This window comes from Pocillopora damicornis, chromosome 3 (genome assembly GCF_964200805.1).
Source record: "Pocillopora damicornis chromosome 3, jaPocDami1.2, whole genome shotgun sequence".
NCBI classification, from domain to species: domain Eukaryota; kingdom Metazoa; phylum Cnidaria; class Anthozoa; order Scleractinia; family Pocilloporidae; genus Pocillopora; species Pocillopora damicornis.
In genome coordinates this window covers 12,906,503-12,930,580 of record NC_142672.1, presented here as the reverse complement: position 1 = coordinate 12,930,580, position 24,078 = coordinate 12,906,503, and the positions used below count along the sequence as shown (strand labels likewise).

Genomic DNA, 24,078 nt, shown 5'->3' with positions numbered 1-24,078 from the left:
GACGTCATTTCTGTAATGAGCGGCATAATTTTCCCCTTCTATCTCCCCCAAAGAAGAGGGATCAAACTGATGAAACCCAGTTTTGAGACTAATTTCTTTTGCTTGTTTCAATGTACAGATATTTTGTAGTATGTTGCAAACCAGCAGTGTAGATTGTCCAGTTTGTGGGCGCTCGTTTTCAGCCTCGTTTGTGAACGAACACGTGAATAAGTGTCTGAACAGTCAAGATATTGAATTGCAAAGCAATGGAGGCAGCGGACAACATGAAAAGGGCATGTTAGCAAACAGTCTTCTCAAAGGGAACACTAAATCTCCAGATGGATCAACAGTCAAAAAATCGAAAAATGAAAAGGCTTCCAACAGCTGGTTTGGTAATACTAGTCCTCCGACAAACGCCTTGAAAAGGAGTTCTTCTAATTTGGCGGGAAAAGCAAGTACGGATTCTTCTTCGAAAAGGTTGAAGTTGCACCAAAATGGTCAAGAGACGCAAAATAAAGTAACAGAGGAGCTCCTTTCTCTCCAATACTCTAGTTCACCATCTCTCGGCCAAAAGAAAGGCATAGAACACAACAAGGGGCAAAAATCGAAAAGCAGTCAATTTACTCCATTAGCTGAAAGAATGCGGCCTAAAACATTAGCAGAGTATGTCGGTCAAACCCAGGCTGTTGGAAATAACAGTCTTTTGAGGACTTTACTTGAGGCTGACGAAATTCCATCCATGATCTTTTGGGGACCCCCTGGCTGTGGAAAGGTATTTCAAGAAATATCACAAAAAAGCGTGTTGGAAGGGGGGAAGGGGGGAGGGGAAGAGATGGAACTCCTCTCTAAAATGACAGAAGTGCCCAATTTGCTCTCGAAGAGACAAATTTTTATTAACTAAGACCCCTCTGCACTTTATTAGAGGAGTGCCACCCCCTTATGAAATCACTGATCTACTCACCCTTCCTTCCCCCCCCTCCAAGTGAGTGACCATTTGGAAAGGTTGTGTAAAATCCTCACATCATAAATTGTAAATCATTAAACAAGAAAAACAAATAATATCTCAGTTAATGCCACAATCTATCAGTATGAGCTCACTAACCTTATAAAAATTTAATTCTCTTTATGCACAAAATAATGGGTAAAATCATATTGGTCACATTAATCCAGTGTATAGAATCTAAGCTGTCCTCTTTTTGGTTAACTTTTGTTATGGAGTTGTCTCAAGGTTATCAGTAAGACTAGAATATTAGGTTTAAACAGTTTCCCCCCCCCCTCCCTCCCTAGGGTTGGTGCTTTGGTGGATTTTTTATGGCATTTTATATACTTCTTATAGATCACTTTCACCCCTAACATTGCCATTTGGCAAAAAGTTTCAAAACTTTGGCCTGTTCTAATTTTCAGACCACCTTGGCTCATATTATAGCCAACTCTGCTAGAATCAATGGCAAGGCAAGGTTTGTGCAACTGTCTGCAACCACTAGTGGTATAAATGACGTCAAGGAAGTTGTCAAAGTGGCTCGGAATGAACAGCAAATGTTCAAGCGCAAGACAATTTTGTTTGTGGATGAGATACACAGATTCAATAAATTACAACAAGTATGTAACTATATTTTGATGTTAGTTTAAACAATCAATACTAGGAATTGTCCTTATTAACTGCTATAGAAAAAGGCTTTGATTCACTTTATTATCGCTTTAAAGTGACCTTCATTTGCTCCTAAAGAAAGACAGCCCCAAAATACACCATGCAGAGTTGAGTGTCCAATCTTTCAAAGTTTTCACGCAGAGGATGTGCAGCCCCCCCCCTCCTTTCAGGCCCATCTAATATGCCACTGCAAGTGCCTGTGTCAAATAGAGGGTACTCACCAGATTGTCATGTCAACCTCCATGCCATGTTTTACTTATGTGACAAAAAGATTCTTACAAAGTAGGAGGGGGGGGGGGGGGGTCATGGGCACCCCAGGATCCCCCTAGCCAGAGAGTTCCACGTGATTTTTTAGTGTATAATGTATAATTATCATGAATACATCTTTTCATATTTAAGGACACATTTCTCCCACATGTTGAAAATGGAACCATTACGTTGATAGGAGCAACTACAGAGAATCCTTCATTCCAGCTTAACAATGCACTTCTAAGTCGCTGTAGAGTTATTGTACTTGAGAAGCTTACTGTAGATCATGTGGAACAAATTCTAAGAAATGCTGTAAACTCTCTTGGCATGCTAGTGGGTTCAAGGGACTCACTTGTAACAAACAAGAGACAAGCCTCATCTGAGTAAGTCATTTAATTACTTGCTATATATATGTAATTACATGGTTAGGTTTCTAATTCAAGAGTAATCCAGTCTTGGCAAAGTAAAACTGATGAGTAAATTGGTAATGGTAATAGGGCTGAGTGGAGTTAAATCAGTTTGTAATCATACAAGTGATAACAAAATTGGACACACGCTCAGCAGGAGTCAGATTTGTTTATCACATGTATGATTACAGACCTTATCAATAAAGGGCAAAATTACTGAGCGCTGATTGGTTGAGAGAGAGGGCATTTTTTTCTTAATCGAGGGCATTTTTAGTAATCAAGAGAGGGCATGATTACCTGTTAATGATTGGCTAATCCGTTGCATTGCTAATCCGTTGCTTCCCAGATAAAAATAGACTGCGCGCGTGATTTTCCTTCGTATAAATTTTGCCCTTTATTGATAAACAAGTAATCCCATGAGACCTCGTACTATTAAGGATTAATTGCACTTGAGTTTTCAAAATTTTCCAAATTGAAAACTCTCGTGCAATTAATCCTTAATAGTACTTGGCCTCATGTGATTACCTATACTAATCAAAACTACAACAAAATTCTCAAATGTGATTGGTTATCACCAGACTGATTTGAACACTAATAGGACAGTGTACATGTCGTGCTTGTAATTGGACAGTGTAATAGGACAGTTAAAGGGACAGTTAACACATTATGCCCGTGTAAGTGGACAGAACACGTCGTGAGCATGCACTGTTGTCTCACATTTTGCCAAGTTAACTGTTGATATTTTCATGAAAACGTATAACTAATGTCTAGCTTCTTTCTTAAATTTTGTCATCATTTTAATTAATTGGTAACAGGACTTTGTGTCATCCAATTCAGTTTGTAATCATACAAGTGATCAACAAATCGGACTCCCACTTTGTGGCTGTCCAATTTTGTCAATCACTTGTATAATTACGGACTGAATTAAATTTCACTCAGTCCTATTACCATTATGAATTGGATGACACAAAGTCTTATAACCAATTAATCATAAAAATTACAGTTTTGGCGAAAAAAAGAATAGCCAGGTTATGAAAGAAAGGGAAAATTTGCATTAAAAGACTAATAAAGAGGTTTAAATTGTTTAATGTCGCTCTGAGATTGGTTGTGATTGATTGATTGGTTATTGAACTGTCCGATAGCAAACTGTACAATAACGACTTGGCAAGTGAATTAGTGGAAAATGGAAGTTTTTTAAACAAATCACAATTGAAGAAATTGTAATTTTTATGATTAAGTATGAATCACAGTTGTTGTACAAATTTAGGGATCTGTTGCTTCCCTAGAAAGGATGTAAAATCCTCAGGAGTTTCTCTAGATTGAACACAAACCATTTTAACAAGTACCTCACATATGTCACAGAGTATGTCCTTAAGAATTTTACTCTGTTCTTTTGTATTTATTTTTCTTTGTTACAAAATTGTAATGTCATTTTTTATTATTTTTCCTGATAGTGGTGACTTGCATGTGGTTATAGAAGAAAATGCTATTAAAACTCTGGCCAACTTGTGTGATGGTGATGCTAGGATTGCCCTTAATGGTCTTCAACTTGCAATACAGTCACAACTGGCCGCAATAAAACAAAAACCAAAGAAGCAGGACACAAAAGAACTAAATGGCTCTCCATCATCGCAACAAAACCCTTCACCTAACATAGATGCTGATCCCCATGGAGATGATGAAGAACTAGTTTATATCAATGTATCTCACATCAAAGAAGGTCTTCAAAAGACTCACTTGCTTTACGATAGGAATGGTGAAGAACATTATAACATCATTTCTGCCTTACACAAATCAATAAGGGGGAGTGATGAAAATGCTGCTTTGTACTGGCTGGCAAGAATGCTTGTTGGAGGAGAAGATCCTCTCTATGTTGCCCGCAGATTGGTGAGATTTGCTAGTGAAGATGTTGGTAAGTGAGTGGGTTAATTTTTTGCTGTACCTTAATTTTGTGGGGGTTTTTTTGTTAATTGTTTAATTTTATACCTTTTCAATTTGGAAAGTAGAAAGTGATGTGAATAATAATTTTGATACCCACCTTGCAAGGAGAAAGTATAGTTGATTGTCAATAAACAAGACAGCACCATTTGCACAATAGCTTCCCACATGGGTAAGCAAGGTCATTAGTAATCCTTCCTGTTAATTCGAGAGTAGCATTCATTAATTTGTCTTTTACATTAACACCACAGACATTCAAAATGCTCAATTACTATTATCACATTTTAACCCTCATCTGTAGGTTTAGCAGACCCACAGGCCTTGAACCAAGCTGTGGCCTCTTATCAAGCCTGCCATTTTATAGGAATGCCAGAGTGTGATGTAAGCTGTGTGTTCAGAAATGTTTAACAGTATCATTCTAATCAAGTGTCAAAAAGGAAAAGGAACTGCATTGGTTTCACTTGAGTGTGTTCTTTGATTGGTTTAGAAAATCTGTGTGAAAATCAATCAGATGCAAAACTAAATTTGACTGAAGCATGTAAACAGGTACTTATTATTAAAGCTTTGGCACAAGACTGTCTTTGACTGCGTTAAAATATGAGGCCTTGAGCAAGGCAAAGTGTCTAGCACTAATATTAGTGCCAGATCCCCAGAGAAGCTCTCTCTGACTCATCTCAAATCTTCTAGCAGCTAGGTTGAGATATGTACCTCCAGCAGGCAGTTAATGAAGGTCTGCTGGCTGGCTAGTTCAACAGTGACTTATTTGGGCCCTTAGACCTCCTTTCCCCTGATGGTGATTACATTTATTTACTTTCAATTGAGTTTAAATTGGCCTCGTGTAAGTTTTACCCTTTAGATTGACGGTGTTTTTTTTTTATGAATTCAATAAACAAGAATTTTATTAGAGAAAGATGCTTTTCATCTTGTCACAAGGGTGAGACACAGGAAAAATTTTGAGTATTATGAGGAATCGAACCTCAGACATTCAGATTCTACACTCAAATGCTCTACCACTGAGCCTCAGAGATTCTATGGCTAGCAAGATCCATTACGAAGTGCATGGTTTAGTTTGTACTTTAACTTAAAAAATTTCAGGAAAAGGCTGTTTTAGTTGTATAATATGTCAATGATTGCCATTGATGTAATGGACTCTGATTCGCTGCTAAAACAAATAATTATATCCAGAAATTAGTTTCTGTGAAAACTCACCACATTTGGTGTGTTTTGCCCCTTGAAACTGGTTCTAAATTATGATGATCTTATCGTCACTCATTTGATTAGTAGTTATCAACAACATATTCCTTAATCCTTTACACCCTAACATCAGTATGCATATTCTCCTTACTGTTCTCTATATATTTCTTAGGGTGTTGACAAGGAGAATTTATGTAAAAAACAAGAGTTTCTTTAGTTGGTGATCATTTCCTTTATTCTTATCACATTAATGTGTGATTCAAGGGTGATATTGTAAGGAGAATTAGAAATCGGTCACTCTGAGAGGAAGAAGGGCTAAGTGGCCACCAATGATGTAATAGCAGGTTGCACAGTGAGTCAAAACCCAAACAAGAGAGTCTCCTTACAGGCAAAACAGATGATAGTGAGAGTCTTACATGCGCCAGTAGACCACTGGTAACCAGCTTATATTGAAACTCATCATCATTGTCTTCTGTATGATTTAATATTTGATTTTAATGTTATTTTGCAATCCTTACACAGGTTATATTGGCTCAAGCTGTTGTTTACCTTTCAAGAGCTCCAAAATCCATTGAAATATTTAATGCATACGGTGAAGCCAAGAAGTGTGTGCGCAGTTGGGAGGGTCCACAGCCAACAGTACCCTTGCACATCAGAAATGCTCCAACTAAACTGATGAAAAGTTTGGGTTACAGTGCAGGATACAAGTATAATCCCTCATTTGATGGCCCTGTTGATCAGACTTATTTACCTCCAGAAGTGCAAGGTGTTGATTTCTTTACATGGAGCAAAAACAAATCTGGGGGAAATGATGTTTAAGAAATGCGGTGTTCCACATTCCAACATAGCATTTTTTTTCTCAAGGATAGTTACTGGATATTTTGAATAATTTCATGTTGTGTTTTTTAAATAGAGTAAGACAGATAGGAGTCTTCCTCAAGGAATCAAATTGCAAACATTAAGACTTCCGATGTTCTACCATAGAGCTACAAATAATTTTTTTGATTGAGCAGTGTTGAAAGCACTGTGCATCTATAAAGGAGTAGGAAAGATGGTAATTTCTAAGCTTAGTGGTTGAACAAAAAAAGTTAATTCTTCTGTTGTAGGTGTTAGACATGGAAAAAAAGTATACTAAGTACATCTCAAGGTATTGTTATATACCTAGACTTACACTAAACAGAACAAGCACTGTGATTGGTTGATTCTTGGTTATGTGCCACTGATGAAATTCAAATGTATCCCAACCAGGATACAATTGCACAATTGTTGCCTGCGCACAGAATACAACAGCGGGTGATTGCCATATGATTGATTAAGGGAAAGTCTAAATATATAACAAAGCACTTAGTGTATGGTCCCTCGCGAAACTAGTTAATTTTGTTTTCCCTCAAGTCTTGATGTTTTCCTCAACTTTATCTCAGGAAACATCAGGCCTTTTGGGAAAACAAAACTAACTGTTTCCCTGGGACTATACATTAAGTGTATAGTATTTTCATTACCTATTTGCAGGATAGTCTACAGGCATTATATGGAGAAGTTATCTGTTAATCACTTCCAAGAGTTTAAGGGTTGAAAGAATCAAAATGAAAAAATAAATATGAGTAAGGGAATATTGTAATTACCTAAGATAGAAATGATGTTTAAAATATTTTTCGTAACTGTACTTTGTTTTTTTCACGCGAAAATCACTTCGATAACGTTTCGCGAAAAAATGTATAAAAAATTGTAGTTTGACAGGTCTTGGTAAACCAATACGATGTAAATTTGCCGAGTCATTGAAATGAACTGAAATGTATCTTCTTGACAAATTACTCACGAATCACGCCTTATTCTTACTGAGCAGTAATTTTCGGTGGAAACTAGTTGTTTTTTCCAAGTATTTTGGACCTTAATATCCTAAATGTTGGAGGTCTCTCGAGTACCACTGGTCTCTACTTCTCAAGTTCTCCAAAACTCCCGTGTGCGACCATAATATTCCCGCCAACCATAATAATTAAATAATTGTCCAAGAAGAACAATCCAAAATTTTGGAAATTATTTTCAGGCTATAGTTGGTTATAATTATTGGGGATCGCTAGCCCTTCAGATCACCCTGTTTTCCCGCCATGCGTTCAAGCGCGCGAAAAGACAATGACTCGGCCAAGTAATGGTAACTACATTGTTCCTCAAAATGGAGGACGATACCATGCGAGGAAGTCCTTGAGTGTTTATCTCTTCCTGTCGCTGGATTCAGGCATATTTTTTTTTTCATTTTATTCTGCCAGCGGTTATTTCCCCGGTCCTCTCAATAATCTAATCAAAATGGTGAGCTTTGCCGATCTGGTCTCTTTGCCTAAGGGTGCTTCGAAGGCGAAGTGGCGAACTCTGTTGTATATTTCGTGACTTTGCATACAAGCACGTCAACAATTCAGTCGTGATTTCAATATAGTTATTGATTTTTCCTTTTAACATTTGAGACGATATTTTGTTCCCAATGAACGCTTTCTTCGACCAAATGCCCAGTAAACTTTGCGTGCGTTTAACCCGCTCCGTGGTTGAAACTTTTGATTAAAAATTCCATAATTTCCATTAAACTTTACAGACGACATTCAAGCAACGTCTTGTTCGAAGTTTGGTCAATCACAGTTTAGCTGTTGTGGGCTGCACCACGGTTATAGTCACATATCATTTCTCGACGAGTGGCGACGAGAGATTTTACAGATCCATTGTCATGCCAGTTGTAATGAAGGTTCTTGATGCTGAACGCGCCCATGCATTTGCTGTATGGTTGGCTTCCAAAGGTCTTGTTCCTGTGGATAGAACTGGTGATCCAGAGATCTTGGTAAATGCAAATGTTATTTGAGAAAAAGAAATAGGGTTTGATGGGGGTAAACTGGCCTGCTTTCTCCACCCTTCTCCCCTACCCCCACTTTCCTCCCCAACCACCCATGTTGCCCATCTTTCCTGAGCAGTTCACCTGTATCCTTTTAAACTCCTGAGGAGAGAGATTCTTGGAGAGTGTCTCAAAGAGCACAACATAATTCACCATTAAGCAAGGGCTCCTAACTTTTTAACACCCAAGATCTCGCTAGTAATTCTCCTCACTGTCTGCCATACAATTCTTATGATGCTAGTTCTAAGAATTTTGATACTGGATCAACTGGGACATCCCCAACCTCATATTTTTCTTTATTCTCATCACCTGTCTGATCGATAATGTAAGGAGGAATTCTGCCTTGGTCACTCACAGGAGTTAGAGGGTTAACAAGATCTTCAAATCTGAAATCCATTACACTTAGGTTGGTGCATCTCTCTTACTTGGGGTATTCAAACAAAAATAGCCTTGAGGGTCAGAGAAAAAGGCTTTGTGAGAACCTTCAATACATTGGGTATCTACAACCACTATACTGCTTAATGATTATATTGCACTGTTGAAACAGGATGAGAGTGTTTCCTTGGGAGGGGGGGGGGTATTTCTTAACAATAGACTAGTAAGGATGTGCTATTAGGTTTTCTTGACTGGATTGACTATCATGGAGTTTCATTTCCAACAGAGTCACTAGAGTGGGGTCACACATTTTCAGAAATGTTTGGGGTAATTGACCATAATGGGAAAAAGGTTCTACCATGCACATACTCGGCAAAAATTGACCCAAGTATCCCACCCTAGGGTCTTTTCCTCTATTCTTAGAATTTACATCTTAGGGATTTTGCTGTTTTTTTTTTAACTTATATTATGTTTTATCACAATTATTTGTGTGAGAACTTGCATGATTGACTTGCAACTTCTTATTTGAATCCAGAGAACCACAGTATTTGGTCTTCCATTTCCCAACCCAATTGGATTGGCAGCAGGCTTTGACAAGCATGGAGAAGCAGTTGATGGATTATTAAAAATTGGATTTGGTTTTGTAGAGATTGGAAGTGTAACCCCATTGCCACAGGCTGGTAATGACAAGCCTAGAGTATTCAGACTTATGGAAGATAAAGCTGTTATTAACAGGTAAGGCCATGGAAAGAAAAACCTATTTTAACTCCCTGGAGCCTGAAAAAAAAAATTATGTAAAGCTATGTTATGCACATAGAAAAGGTCAGTCTGTATCTCATACTGTTCACATTTATGTTGATACAGCGCAGTGGAACCTCTCTTTTGATGCACTTCTATTCAGGAGATAACTCTGTTTAGGAGATTGATGCTGACTGGTCTTAGCTGAACAAAATGCTCCAGTAATTACCCTTGTCTCCTCTATCCTTATTGAAATTACACCTCCATGTTCCAAGGGTGTCATCTTCATTGGGGCTCTATGGTTTGCTGTCAGAGATTGAGCAATGAATCAGCTGAAATAAGTGTTTAAAAAAGACAATATTATACTTTTTGCTGAACTAAAAATGAAAAGAATCTGTATGAAGAGATGTTCAGGTCTCATTTTTCTAACTTATTTCCCACACCTTACTAGAACTGACAACTTTGTTTCATTCTTATTAGATATGGTTTCAACAGTGATGGACATGAGACTGTACGATCACGACTGGAGGAGCAGGTTAAATCTAGGGGGCACCCACCTGGAATCCTTGGAATAAATCTTGGTAAAAATAAAACATCTAACAATGCCGCAGATGACTATGTTAAAGGAGTGCAGTGCTTCAGTGGCTTGGGAGACTATGTGGTTATCAATGTTTCATCTCCAAATACACCAGGCCTGAGATCTCTACAGGGCAGACAAGAATTAGAAAAACTAATTGATAAGGTGAGATGAGTAAGTTATCATATTCACTTGGGTTGTACAATAACTTCTTACTAACCAAGTGTGAGGGCAATACTGTAAGTTATGGGGGAACAGGGACAAAGGTTAGGGAGATAACCTTAGAATTCTGAGCTTCTTGTTTTTTGCTTTTAGGTAATTGAGGCTCGCAGTTCGTTGCCTGTAGATGTACAACATCCTGTATTGGTAAAGATTGCTCCAGATCTGACAGAAGTTGACAAAGAAGATATTGCAGCTGTGGTTACAAGGAAACAGGTCTGTTTCGTTTTATTTTGGTCCAGGTGGCTTTGTCCTTTTAAATCATGGAAGTTCGGGGTTTGAGAAATATTTCACTTCAGTGGATGAACTATTAGAATGTGATGATTTCTAGGGTGGAGTTGATGGAATTATAGTGACAAACACAACTGTTGCAAGACCAGAAACATTACAGAGTAGTAACAAGAAAGAAACTGGAGGGCTGAGTGGAAAACCTCTGACTGAAATGTCCACACAGACAGTGTCAGACATGTACAGACTCACAGAAGGTGAGGGTCTGAACTATCATTTTTGGGTTTTACTCTGTCATTGTGTTCAAAGTATGACCCAGAAGGATGAAATTGCAGGTGTTTCAACAAAAGCTGCTGAGCAGAAGTAAGACCTCTCACTGCTGTTTTTTTAGCTTTAAAGCACTCTTTTTAATGCCTAAAATTTTCAAGATTCTCCATTTCAAATTTTTCTTTGAGGAGAGTGCCCTAAGAACCTTAGAGGAAAAGGGCCTCATGAGGTCTTTTCCAACAACAGCTGCACATTACATCATTGGCAGCTTCTTTTTAGCTAAAGTTACTGAAACCCCTGGAATTATGATTAATTTTGTTTGTCCTAATTATGATTTACACTGTAGCTTTTCTTCTGATGGTACACAACTAAACAGCTCATCATCACCTTCATTATTCTGTTTACCAAGAAATTCTTGCAGCATTGCTAATCCTAACAGAATGCAGGATGGCTGTTGCACATGGACCCAGTAATGACCTGCAGCTTACTATTAAGTTGGGGCTTTTTCTTCAATTCCTGGTGCTACTTTCTTGATTTATGAATATTAAATGGGATCAGGATGGGTAAAGGGAAACCTGAAGGTCATGGAATTTTGCTATATCATTTTCCAGGCTTAGAGAGTCATTCAGTTTTAGTGTTGGTATAAAGAACGACTGAGAAAATGGCTGAAAGCATTTCTTTCTTTAGTAGAAATTCCTTTGTCTGTGAAAGTTTTAGAATTTTGTAAGTCCAAAAGCGTTCCTGCTAAAGAATGTTAAATGAGTCGGTAAGAGTGAAGTTATTCTGACTGGTCTTTCCTATGTACTCTTGACCATGATTTTCTTAATGTTCTAAAGGCAAAATACCAATTATTGGTGTTGGAGGGATTTCTACAGGTCAAGATGCCTATGACAAAATCAGAGCTGGAGCTTCATTGATTCAGCTATACACAGCCCTTGCTTATGAAGGACCTCCCATTGTGAAGAAAATAAAGAGGGAACTTTCCGAACTCCTGAAGTTAGTTGACATTCTTTTTTTTTTTTAATGCTTTAACTTTCTGAAGTGATTCACATGTAACTTCTCCCTACAATATCCACCCACTATCCAGCAAACAGGTAATGAGAATACTCAAATGTATCAGGGAGAAGTTGTCATCTTGATCTTGCACCAAATTCTTGGAACTAATTTACAAGGAAATGTGTAGCAGCTAGAGAGGAGAATTAACAATCGGATCTTGGGAGTTAAAGGGTTAATTGATTCCCCTTATAAGAATATGAGTATCATAATGGTAAAATGTACCTCAAAAACCATCACAGGTTTTGTACAGGTCATTTTAAACCCCGAAGGCATGAAATTCCATGATCTTCCAGACCTGAAAAGTTGTGGAATTTGAGTCTGGGTCATGAAAAAGGAAAAAAAATTATATTTTTAGAGTAGCAAAGAGATGAATATCCTTTTGATTTGATCATTTCCTCTTTATTTTGGGAGCAACATCTCTATAGTAGGTCATGGAAAATATCAAAGAGGTCTTAGACAACATGGAAAGCAATAGAATTTTAGGATTTTGAAAGATTAAAACTCTGTATCATCATTGCTATACAGGTTGTAGTATTGCTAAGTACAGTTAGTGATGAATAAGGAATTCAGGAAACACACATGAAATGTGACTCATATTTTATTGTGAGCCTTATTTTAGATACTCACACTTCAACTTAAGATATTTTGTTTGGTTGATCTCTCCCAGGAAGGATGGTTTCAAGTCAGTAGAAGAAGCTGTTGGTATTGATCACATCAAACCCACATGACCACTGAGATGCAAGAATGGAAGCTTTCACTTTTTTTTCCAAAGAGTGTACATGCCACTCGCTATTTAATCTGAAAAATGGAAAGCACACAATATAGGTCCTTTTTTGAATTTGTCAATTAATTTTATATTTAATTTCATGACACAATCTGACCAAGTCATTTTTGCAGTAAAATTAGTGTGACCTCTATTAACATATAATTGTCATCTCAACACACAGCATTCTAACAAACAAGCAACTATGCTGACTATAGCATTAACCCTTTCAGTCATCTACAAAACATTCATTAACTTATACAATCATGTAGTTCAATGGCACCGTTTGATATGATGAGTGAGGAACTTAAGTGGTTTTTAAAATTGGTTCATTTGTAATTGAATAAAACATGTCAAGAGTGTTTTGCAAGAATTAATAATTTTGTCATAATTTCTGTTGTTGTCATTGTTGTTAGACTGCAGGTAGACTTCTGGTTACCATAGCTCACATCCTGAAAACTCCTCTTCATGCCCTTTATAGGGGAGTTGAAATTTGTGTAGAGGTTGCTTTTCAAATAGCACACTTAAACACAAAGGCATGCCATAAAAGGAGAGTGCCTGGATCATTTGTTAATCAACTGTAGTGATGTACAGACCTCTATATTTAAAACAGCTTGAGCTGCAGCCAATCCAAAGCCAGAGAACAGAAGGTTGATTTCTCGAAAGCTCTAATAAGTTATGCATTTTCATCAAAATAGAAGAATTTGTTCAAAAATCATCTTCATTTGTGGCGTTAAATTTGAAATTCCAAATGGTTTGCTTACCATCACGTAATATTGCCGTGGCATAATTTGTATTTGAGCTGAAACCAAGGGGCAGAGCCAAACTATTTATAGTGCACCTTTGTGTATAAGGACCACTTTTGCCTTTGTTTCATGCATCCACTATTCCTTTGCGGCCAATTTTAAAAAGGAGGGAAGATTAAGATCGTGAAAGATGCCTTGACCAGGCAACAAAAAAGCATCATTTACCTATCCACATTCAGTCAAGAACTTTTGGTGTCAGGTCAAGGAACTATTAAAGGTTATTGATAACAACTTGTAATGAAATAAATTCTTTTCAATAAAATGGATTCCCGTATTGGATACTACTACTAACAGTCAATAAATGAAGTCATTTGGCTGGCATGGCAAAAATGAGAAAATAGAAATGAAAATGCAAAATACACCAAGACATCTTCAGCATCTTTTTTGAGTTCACACTCCCTTCTCGACGTCAAAGGAAAAAACTGAAGCTCGCTCTACCCCCATACCGGGTTTCCGTGTCACGCATAAACGTCACGCTAAACGTCACACCATTCATCGAGTCCGAGAAGGCCTGGATCACTCACAATATGGCGGCCATTTTGAATGGGAGAGGGCTCTTTGCACGAGCTCGTCGGAAAGGATGCTGGAATGTGGAAGTAAGGAACGTGGCAAACACAACACAGACTGCTTCTCAATATTGTATCAACTTGGTCAGGTAGCATTGTTCAAAAGTTTATCATTTTTGTGCGGTAAACGAGGCAAATGCAGCGCGCATTACACCGGCACAATCACTCGGAATGGTACACTGCTTACATTTAGAACCTTTGCTTGATATTAACATAGGAATCTGGATTATGAGAACTACCTCTGTTTGTTACTACTGCCTAAAATATCTAGAACATCGGTGTTTGCTGTGAGAGCCTTCAATGTAGAACTAGCCAGGGTGAGTGAACCAATATTTTTTTGTATATCCCCTTCACGAACACTTTTTTGATTCAATGGTTTCCTTGGGACAAAACCGTTCCCCTCCTCCCCACCCCCCCCCCCCTTGTGCAATCCCATTTAAAATCCCTAAAATTACAGTTGCATCATACCACTCACGTAGAAAAAAAGACCATTGCAAGAAGCTAGGTGTTTATCACTTCTGGTAGTTAAAGAGTTAACTAGCTCTGCCATAGTTTCTTGTAAGATGAGTAAACTAGAATTTAGTAAAAATCTCTCCCTCTTGCCATACACCTCTTTCATACTTTCCACACATTTGACTTTCTGTCACCTGCATTTTGTCGCAGAAAACTTCAGATTAACCCTGAAACTCCCATGAGTGACCAAGATAGAATTTCTCCCCATAATCTCAATACAATATCAAGCAGACCAGTGATGAGAATAAAGAAAATACTAAAGAGAATCACTAATGAGATGATGGGATTGAAAAGGTTAACAATTAATATGAATGTGCATCTTCTAATATTTTTATAATATGTTGGGAATATTAAAAATCAAAAGAAAATTTGAAACAATTTGTACGTTTCTCTAACATTAAGGTCCAGGATTCTGTTAGTGATCCAGTTATTGGAAGGATGAGGCTCCAGTTCTGGAGAGATACACTTGAAGAGACTTTCCAGGTGAAATTATCCACCTCTTCTCAGTACTGTAATCAATAAGGGTTTATTGTATTAATTAACAATTATTTGCCAAATTGGAAAATTATTGACTATTTGCTGCCAACAGGAAGCTAACACATGTGTATTGTATGGCTTTTTGTGTTGCATTTCAGGGAAATCCCCCTCAGCAGCCGGTAGCTTTGGAACTAGCAAAGGTCAGGCTTTCTTGAATTGCCCTTTTTGCAACAGAACCACTTTTTTAAATTACTGATATCAAGATTATTTTAGCTGATTTTCCATTGGTAGGTGAATGTAAATCATTCAACTTGGAATTGGATTCACACTTAGTTGAACATTTTTAACTAAAATGTTACTGTAAACCTCTTTCATAAATGACAAGCCCAAAAGGGAGAAATTCCTATTTGTTTGTGTGCCAAAAATTACCCATCCTGGTGTCGTAATCAAATTCTCACATGCAAATCAAGAGGGCTTCTTTGCATGCAAATCACAGAATGTTGATAAGGCCCATTATTTATTAACCCTTTACATCCTAGGATCAGTATGCATGTTCTCCATACAGTTCTCTATACATTTCCTAATGTGTTGGCAAGGAGAATTTGTGTAACAATCAAGAAGTTCTTCAGTTGATTATCATTTCCTTTATTCTCATGACCTTAATGTTTGATTCATGGATGATTTTGAAAGGAGAAATTAAATGCTAGTCACTTTTAGGGATTAAAGGGTTAAAGGGGTCTAAATGGCATCTGGAACTTATATTAGTCCTGTAAGGTTCTAAAATGCTATTAAGATGCTTGTTTTGTCTCTTTCAGGCTGTCACAAAATACAAGCTGACAAAGCAATGGTTTTCACGTCTCATAGATGCACGAGTAAGCATGTCACAAACTCTCTTCCATCTGGGGATTTTTTTTTGATAGATATTGATTTCCAGCAATTGGAATTTCAATTAATTCACTCATAACATGACAAATGAGTTGATCCAAAAGTAACAACTAATAATGTAGTGTGATCATCAGGGTTTAGGTGGTCCTCAAAAGAACTTTTAATCTGGTTCAAAGACATCACCTCAAGACTGTGACAATGACTTCCAAGAAGCTTATCAAAATGTCAGTCACTGCTACCATCATCACTCCATTTAGGACTTCCTATACTCAGATAATAAGACTTCAATGTTGTTTCTTTTGATAGCTACCCTTGATAGATGGACACCTCACTTATAGGAACACTCAATTTAGTCATGCCTTTTGAAAGAATGTTTTTTCTTTTCCTTTCCAACAATATATCTAACTCTTTAAAAGTCCAAAATGGTGTCCTGGCTCAGTAATTTCTATGTAATGACATCGTACTTTATTGGATAGGAGAGAAGCCTTGACAACAGACCTCATGAGACAGCAAATGCTTTGGAGGAACACAGTGAACACGCAGTGTCATCAGTGTTATATCTTATCTTAGAGTGTCTTGGTAACCATCTTTTTTCTTTATAATTCAAACAGATCCACTGAGGGTACTGCGTTCTTGAATACCCCTGGTAACTAAAGCAAAACAAAAGATGATATGGTGATATTGAGAGGGAAATGTTCACACACAGTTTAGAAGTTGAAGCTAAATTCTGAATTACAAACTGCTGCAACAAAGCAGTTGTTGAATTTTATGCACTTTAATATTGTTTGCCTGTAGGGATAAAAGACGTACATGCTGACCACACTGCAAGCCATCTTGGTAAGGCTATCGGTGTGGCAACAGCACTGAGGTCCACACCTTTCCATGGCAGCAAAGGAAAAGTTTACCTACCAAATGACATAATGATAAAGGTGATAAAGAAGTCTCATGTTTTACATTACAAAAATCAAAATTGTAGGTTTTTCTGTGGGGAACTGAAACTTGTCAATGAGAAAATGCTGGAGGGAGTGAAAGGGATTTTCATCTAATTGCGGTACAAGACTAATCAAACTTACTGCAAAACCAGAAAGTCATGGAATTCTACAAGATCACTTAATAGGCCTGGAAAGGTAGCAGAATTTGGGTGTGAGCTGTCTTATCAGCTAATAAATTTAAGAACTACGTAGTTGAGTTGAGTTAAGTAGAGGATCAGACTTAAAGATCAGACTTGAAGGTCTGGTGTTCAAGTCCTAATGAGGAACTCACATTTAATTTCATTGTCCAATACTCATGAGAAAAAAAACATCTTTTCTTAGAGCATTTGTTTTCTCTTATTCACAGCATGGGGTATCACATGAGGATATTATCAGAGGAAGAAAACATCAGCTAGTAAAAGATGTTACTTATGAGCTGGCCAGTTTAGCACACAGCCATCTTTCAAAAGTACGTGTTTAAGTTTCAGTTTTCAAATATTTCATGGAACATCTTATCACCAAATAAATGTTAATTTTTCAATGCTTGTAACCATAGGCACAGTCACTAATGTCTGAAGCCCCCAAACCAGCATCAAGAGCATTTTTGCCAATGGTATGTTTAAAAACTAATTTGGAGGATATTGTTTAGCCAGGGATGGATACAAATTTATTTAATCCATATGGTATTTTTTATTTTATTTTTTTTTTTTTTCATCTTCAAGTGTTTTTAAAAAAAAAACTGTGGTCAGTGGACAAAAAATCAAGTGACAATTGGCCCGTATTTAATTAGCCAATGATGAGCAACCAGCTTGGTCAAGATGATGGCTGAGATATATCAACTTATGGTATAGCTCCTATGGTCCATAAGCTTTAATCCTTACACTTCCAAGCTCTCAAGAGTAATTCTCCTTAATGTCTGCAATACAATTGTTGTAATGTTAACTCTGAGCATTTGATATTGGATCAACTAATAATCCCTAATAGGTCATTTTACAATTGTGTATTTAGTTGCCAAGCCTTTGATTTGGAGTGAGGCTAAAGGTGACTTTGATACAGTATCTAGTTAGCATAATAGCAAAGCAATTTACTGATTTAAAGAGCAGCAATGTTTGTTTCATAAAAGATCACCCTTAGCCTTGCTCCTGTTTAAAGGCTTGGCAACAAAACATGCAACTGTCAAGTGGACCATTTATATTTTTTCTTTATTCTCGTCACTCATCTGCTTGAGACTGTATTGATATTGCAAGGAGAAATTCTGTCTTGATCACTCATGGAAGTGAAAGGGTTGAGTACCTTGACCCAAATCTTAGTCTGCCTCCCTGCTAAAGTAAACTCTTACAAATCTGTCCATGTCATACAGAAGAGCATGCTCTGAAACACACAAGGCACAAAAATCTATTCCTTTCAGAGTGGAAAAAGATGTCCCAATGCATGATTTGTTCTCCAGCATGGCAGGCTTAATTCTTACAATATCATTACTGCAAGGTGCCGAGGACCTAGTTTGTCATTCACTAATTCTCAATTTCTTGATTTAATAGGTTTCATGCCGAACTTATCTTACACAGATCCAAAAGGTGGACTTTGACATCTTTCATCCAACCCTGAGAGAACGAAATCACTTATTACCTCTGCTCTTGCTTAAACATGCTTGGATAGGGCTATGAAGTTATGTGAAGTTTTCAGTTAATACCAACAAAGGGAAGAATATGTCATAAAAATGGAGGGCTGAGCCCACAGCCTTGTTTACAAGGAGGCCAGGGATTCTTGTTCAGGGATTCTTGTTCACAAGTGAGGTAAAAAAAAATACAATGCTACGATTTCTCAAAACACTGCGCAATAGGTGTAGACATAATTACAGGTGTCATGGAGGGTGATGTGATTAGGGATTATTATGATTCTGCCACAGTGACCATCCCCAGTATTCTCCTCAAGAAGAAGGAATGTGGACAAACTATAGATAGGACAAACTGCCAAGGGATTAGGGATAGATGTATTATTTTGTGAAAAGATATTTAGTATTACAATGTCAATTGAATCCTTTTTCTCTTTTCCTACCTTTTCTTCAATAAATATATACTGGTGGTAAAGAAAGAGGAAAACCTTACAGAACTACAAGGTCCCTCATTATGATTGCAGCTGTGTGAGAGTTTCTCTGCCTGCAAAGAAACACTCGAGTCACAGCCCTTATAAAGACCTGCTCTAAGGTTATTAAACAAAAAGCTGGATACAGTAATTAGGCAAAGTAGTTTCACAGGTTTAAGTACCTTAGCCACTTCTGTAAAGGATCCCTGACAACAATTTATTATATATATACTGAACCACAGGTTGCTTTAGTCTGTATCATATGCACCAAAGTTCAATAAAATTTTGATTGCATTTAGTGAAAAATCATTCAGTTCAAGCTTGTTTATAGCCAGATCAGTGCTACTCACCTAAATGGCTGTCTACAGCCTCCAATCCTATAAGCATTGTTGAAGTTACTGCTTTTAAAGTACATTTGTATGGATGATTATCAACTAATGTTTATTAAAATATGTTTCCCCTTTCTTTTAAATAAGAAAATCAAATCTCACTTTTTGACTGACTTCAATGCAACAGAAACCACCCTATTTAACTCTTTCACTCTCGGAGTGATAATTTCACAAAGTATTGTCACAATTTTATAACACTTGTGAGGAGATACAATCCCAAGGATATTTCCCTCATACCAGTTCTTTTCAAGCAGCCTTTCATAGAATGTATGCTTGTATGATGGGAGAATTTGCTGTCTGATTTTGAGGAAGATGATTAAAAAGCATTATTGTTATAGTAAATAGTATTCTGTTTAACTTTTAGCAGACAGAGAGTAAAAAGTCTTGCGCTAAGCACATTTTTTTTGTAGTATTTCCCATTTAAATACAGTGCATCAAACTGAATGTAACTTTGATTAAAAACAAGGATGTCCAAATTAATTTCCATAAAAAGAATTTTAAAAATTTAAAACACTTGACTGTAAGTCAGGGAATACTGAATCCAAGAGGTTGAAACCTGAAACTAGGACAGGTCAATGTGACACTAAGCTTAAAGTGACATGGACAATTCTCTTTATGAGAATTCTGTAGCTTCAAAAGGTCTCTTAAAATCCAACTAGTTTGAATTTATGTCCAAAATTGGGGTGAGAAAATAAATTGTAGAGACTTATTTTGGAAATACTACACAAAAAGCACTTATCGCTTTGTAAAAGCCAACCTTGAAATGTTTACTTACTCTCTCCTCAGTAAAATTCATTTGGTAAAACAAATCCTCAACAGATCTGAGCATTGTTGTCTTTTAACGCTTTAACTCCCATATGACCAGAATTTCTCCTTACAATATCAAGACAACATACAATATCAAGATGACATCAATACAATATCAAGCAGACAAGTGATGAGAATAAAGAAAAATATCAATTAGGGAGATTATTAGTTGATCCAATACCAAATTCTCCAAACTAACATCACAAGAACTATATACCAGATAGTAAGGAGAATTACTAATGAGATCTTGGGGGTTAAAGGGTCAAGTCAACAAGACATATGCAGCTGTGCATATTTGATGGTCCATTCCCTTGCTGCTCTGTCAAATTGTTCTCTGTCATTCTCATATAACTGAGCAATGTCAGACTCCATGCATATATGACAATTAGGATCTGTCAGGAGAGACTGTATACTGACTAGGACCTTTGGAATAGTCAATGCAAGACTCCAGTTTTGTCCAAGCATATCCACTCCTATGTCACCATGGTAACTAATGTTTGGATGAAAAATTTTTGTGATGAATCTGGGAATTGGTGGCCTCATTGGATAACTCTTTGGTATTTCCAAGTGAAGGAAGAAAAGGCCTCCTTCATAAGGACAGTTAGGTGGACCCTTTATTGATGCTTGCCAATATGATAAACTGTTGTCTAATGGGCGTGCCCTGATGCCCTCTGGAGGATCCATAAGAATTCCTCTCAGTTCACTTTTCAACCTTTTATTCCTCCACGAGTTTATGAGGTTATCTTCTGGAGAATGCTGCAATAAAATTGATAACAATTTGCGATACATTACAATGAATGGTCAACAGCAGTCTTTAAAATTTCCTAGATACTGTAATTAATCAGCTATATTTTGCTCAACCTTGTCCAATGGTTGTACAATTTTCTAATAATTTTAAGGGAAGAAGATCCTAAATATATTGTCCTCCAATGCTAACACCTGACTGGAGCCTTTCAAATACATCACAAGTCAGGGAAACATGACTAGATGAGAACCTGGTATGATGCTCAATACCAGTGCTTTTCATGTCATCATGCCAAAGGCCTTGCTTAACATAATCAGCCCCTTAATGACAACAAAACTCACCTGAACACATCCCTGTTCAAAACACCTTCTACAAGCAACACTTTGTAACCTGGAATGTTAAAAGAAAGTGATATTATCATTGAAATAACTCTATGAAGGATGAAAATGATAATCAAATAAGTCAAGTGTAGGAAGAGAGTAGATTCCATAATAAATATACATTACTCTTTGTGCAACCAGCTACAGGATTTGTTACTTGTCACTTTAATCATGTGTTTTTATGATTAGTTAAAGTCATTATCTTAATTTGATATCCTAAGTAAGTTGTGTTCTTTTTTCTACTTCTCCCTGGCATGAAATCATCAGGGTTAAAGTACAAAATCTTTTTTCTGGTTTGTTTTCCTTTTTCCTATATTTTCACAAGCCCTCGCTGCATAGGTCACTTTGCACTCAGCTTCAGTTTTAAAATTTATGTTACTCCTATACCTCTGGTAAAAAAATTCACACTTAAAAACCTTTTGGTCAAGATGCATCTCATTTCACATCACTTACAGCTTCATGTAGAGTTTCTGCCAGGATTTGACAGAACTCTGTTTGTCACATGGCAACAATGGCCATCTGGTGCGAACATGTTTCTCCCATTCATTATGTTCTCCAGCTAGTTCCTGCCACCATTGACAAACTTGCCCCACCATACATAAAGATATATCATCCAAAAAGGAAAATATTATCAGCAGCACTGGAACAAAAAGGAAAACAGTTTAAAAAGCTTTTCCTTCATTGTTCAAATTATGGATAGCACTTTCCAATGATGTGGCAATCCTGCAGATATATATTGTAATTACAGTTCACGTTAAAAATGCTTATCTGCAGTCCATATGATTTGTAACAAATGTTGAAATGATGGGACTCACAAGGAGACAAGTTACACTGATGAGTCTCTACAAGGAACCACCATGTGTCAATTCCTTCCAAAATAAGCTGCATTTACAGGACAATGACAATACATCCCTAATCTTGTGTTCTTAAAAGAGGGATAGAGATTCTTGTAAAAGGAAAAGAGCTTAGGCTCAACATAACAAATACCACTTAAAAATTGATTTTATATGATTCAATGTTGAAGATTTTCTTTCTGTTTGATGTATGCAAGGCTTTCGGGTAGGTCTCATCTCTTTGCATCCAATTCATGGGATATTCCAATCTTCTTCCCATGACCTGGATAACTAGAGGCTCTGGGAATTAGATTGGACACCCCTGGCATAATCCAATCACCCATTTGCAAACCCTGAGAGGACAACAAGCATCCTTGTCCTTCAAAACAGATGCCCTCTCCTAACAGGTCCTCCTCTAAATCAAAACTATAACAAAATTCTCAATGGTGATTGGTTATCACCAACCCAATTTGAGCACTTTTTTTTTTCATGAAAATATACAACCAATGACTAATTTCTTTCTTGGATTTTGTCACAGTTTTGATTAATCAGTAGCAGGACTTTGTATGGTCCAATTCTGTCTGTATCATACTCATGATTAGCAAACAGGATTCCCACTTCACAGTTGTCTGATTTTGTTAATCACCAGTATGACTGCAGACCAAATTAGACTCCACTCAGTCCTAATACTATTATAAAACTTGCAACAACAAGTTATCAATCCCAACAACAGGTTGTTGTATGACAGCTATCCCCTATTCTTAAACGTAGACTAATAATTAAATCCTAGGCTTTCAATAAAGCTGCTTGGGACTTGTAGGTCTTCCAATTATGATTCTACAGTGGTCAACTCAGTTGATAAAACGAAATTATCTTTTAAAGCCCTCACAACAATTTTCTTTAGAAACTCAGTCCCTTGTGTATCCCACAAAAATGTAGCGGTTTTTACTAAAACGTGGGAAACTTTCACTTAATTTTGCAAAATCAAAGGCAGTAAAACAATACCTCTTGGGTCGCATAGCACAAAATAATCGCAACAAAAGATATTTAACTCCGCAAAACAAAACAAAACAACTCACTTTCTGGTGGTAACTTTCCAAACAAATCTTCCTCGACAAAGCTCAGCTCATTTGCAAGCCGCTCTGCGATGAAGTTCTGTGGTCTAATATGTTCATAAAGTGATAAATATGGTAGTTTACTAAGTGACATCGAGGAAGGGTTTAAAGGACGTTCGCTGTTTTCCGGTGACAGTTTCGTTTCGTTTTCACTTTCGCACCCACTATCCTCGGGATCTTCCGATTCTGCGCTTCCTCCGGAACTGATTATTGTTTCACTACTATCACATGTTGCTGATTGTGATGATACACTTTCGCAGGAAGCTGCTAAATGTGAGTCCTCAGTTTCTACTCCGAGCACAAGTGGTGCATTTGGATACAAGAAGTCGTGACAAACAGCGCAGTAAGGTCCAAATTCTGGACTATTATGCTCAAGTTCACACAAGAAACAATTCTCTGAAGTTAGCTTGAAGTCCACAGCTTTTGGTCGATTTCCTTTCTCAGAATGTTCATCCGGCTGGTAACAGGCTGCGGACGACTCTTGCTCTGAAATTGAGAACAGTACTTCTAGATTTACGTCAAGCTCTGTTGAGCCATCCGCCATGTTGTTTTGGAAGGAGGGGAATGGGGAAAATAGAGAGATTTGTGGGAGATTTCGCCTATTTCAGGGGACCGCTCTAAGGAAGAGTTATAAGAAGAAAAAAATTCAGAATGGTTCAGAAGAATTCCTTCAATAAGTGAAAGGGTTCCCTTTGGATTATAAAATCTTTAAATCCCAAAATGATTGATAATTTTTCCCTTTGGCTGCTGCACAATTCCTTGTAAATTTCTTACAAGAATTTGGTGTTTGATCAGGATAACAACTTCGACAAGTTTCAATATTCTCATCACTGGTTTGTGAATAACTTATGGATCTTACAGGGAGAATTAAGTTAATATTCTTATTACCTGTTTGCTGAATAACGTATGGATCTTACAGAGAGAATTGAGTTGCATGTCAATCAGATCTGGGAAAAAAGAGTTGAATTCTTTACTCAATTTCACCTGTTTCCCTTTCCA

General features: G+C 37.1%; 4 protein-coding genes across 5 annotated transcripts; 3 read left to right on the top strand and 1 right to left on the bottom strand.

The window, feature by feature from the left end:
• The first annotated feature begins 49 nt into the window (after window positions 1-49).
• Window positions 50-7,223, top strand: LOC113674239 (ATPase WRNIP1). Its single transcript, XM_089199723.1, has 6 exons — window positions 50-751; window positions 1,384-1,578; window positions 2,027-2,259; window positions 3,738-4,195; window positions 4,523-4,602; window positions 5,938-7,223. Exons 1-6 carry the CDS (start codon window positions 131-133, stop codon window positions 6,232-6,234), a joined length of 1,884 nt encoding a protein of 627 aa, XP_089055849.1. The 5' UTR covers window positions 50-130; the 3' UTR covers window positions 6,235-7,223.
• A 244-nt stretch (window positions 7,224-7,467) lies between these two features.
• Window positions 7,468-12,898, top strand: LOC113674293 (dihydroorotate dehydrogenase (quinone), mitochondrial). Its single transcript, XM_027190773.2, has 8 exons — window positions 7,468-7,719; window positions 7,997-8,236; window positions 9,198-9,397; window positions 9,881-10,142; window positions 10,293-10,412; window positions 10,528-10,681; window positions 11,528-11,687; window positions 12,415-12,898. The coding sequence occupies exons 1-8, from the start codon at window positions 7,546-7,548 to the stop codon at window positions 12,473-12,475; spliced, it is 1,371 nt and encodes a 456-aa protein (XP_027046574.2). The 5' UTR covers window positions 7,468-7,545; the 3' UTR covers window positions 12,476-12,898.
• A 915-nt stretch (window positions 12,899-13,813) lies between these two features.
• On the top strand, window positions 13,814-19,116 carry LOC113674295 (NADH dehydrogenase (ubiquinone) complex I, assembly factor 6). 2 transcript variants are annotated; one of them, XR_016184801.1, is made up of 11 exons: window positions 13,814-13,971; window positions 14,100-14,199; window positions 14,798-14,878; window positions 15,031-15,072; window positions 15,688-15,744; window positions 16,234-16,336; window positions 16,553-16,686; window positions 17,096-17,197; window positions 17,285-17,341; window positions 18,267-18,521; window positions 18,635-19,116. XR_016184801.1 is itself a non-coding variant. In XM_027190777.2 (10 exons), the coding sequence occupies exons 1-10, from the start codon at window positions 13,844-13,846 to the stop codon at window positions 18,390-18,392; spliced, it is 930 nt and encodes a 309-aa protein (XP_027046578.2). In that variant the 5' UTR covers window positions 13,814-13,843; the 3' UTR covers window positions 18,393-19,116. The 2 variants fall into 2 exon arrangements, 1 of the variants encoding a protein (XP_027046578.2); XM_027190777.2 differs by having other exon boundaries at window positions 18,267-19,116.
• On the bottom strand, window positions 18,683-23,687 carry LOC113674294 (uncharacterized). Its single transcript, XM_027190774.2, has 4 exons — window positions 23,044-23,687; window positions 21,585-21,771; window positions 21,093-21,141; window positions 18,683-20,762 (listed from the first exon to the last, which is right to left on the bottom strand). Exons 1-4 carry the CDS (start codon window positions 23,621-23,623, stop codon window positions 20,274-20,276), a joined length of 1,305 nt encoding a protein of 434 aa, XP_027046575.2. The 5' UTR covers window positions 23,624-23,687; the 3' UTR covers window positions 18,683-20,273.
• Between the last annotated feature and the right edge of the window lie 391 nt (window positions 23,688-24,078).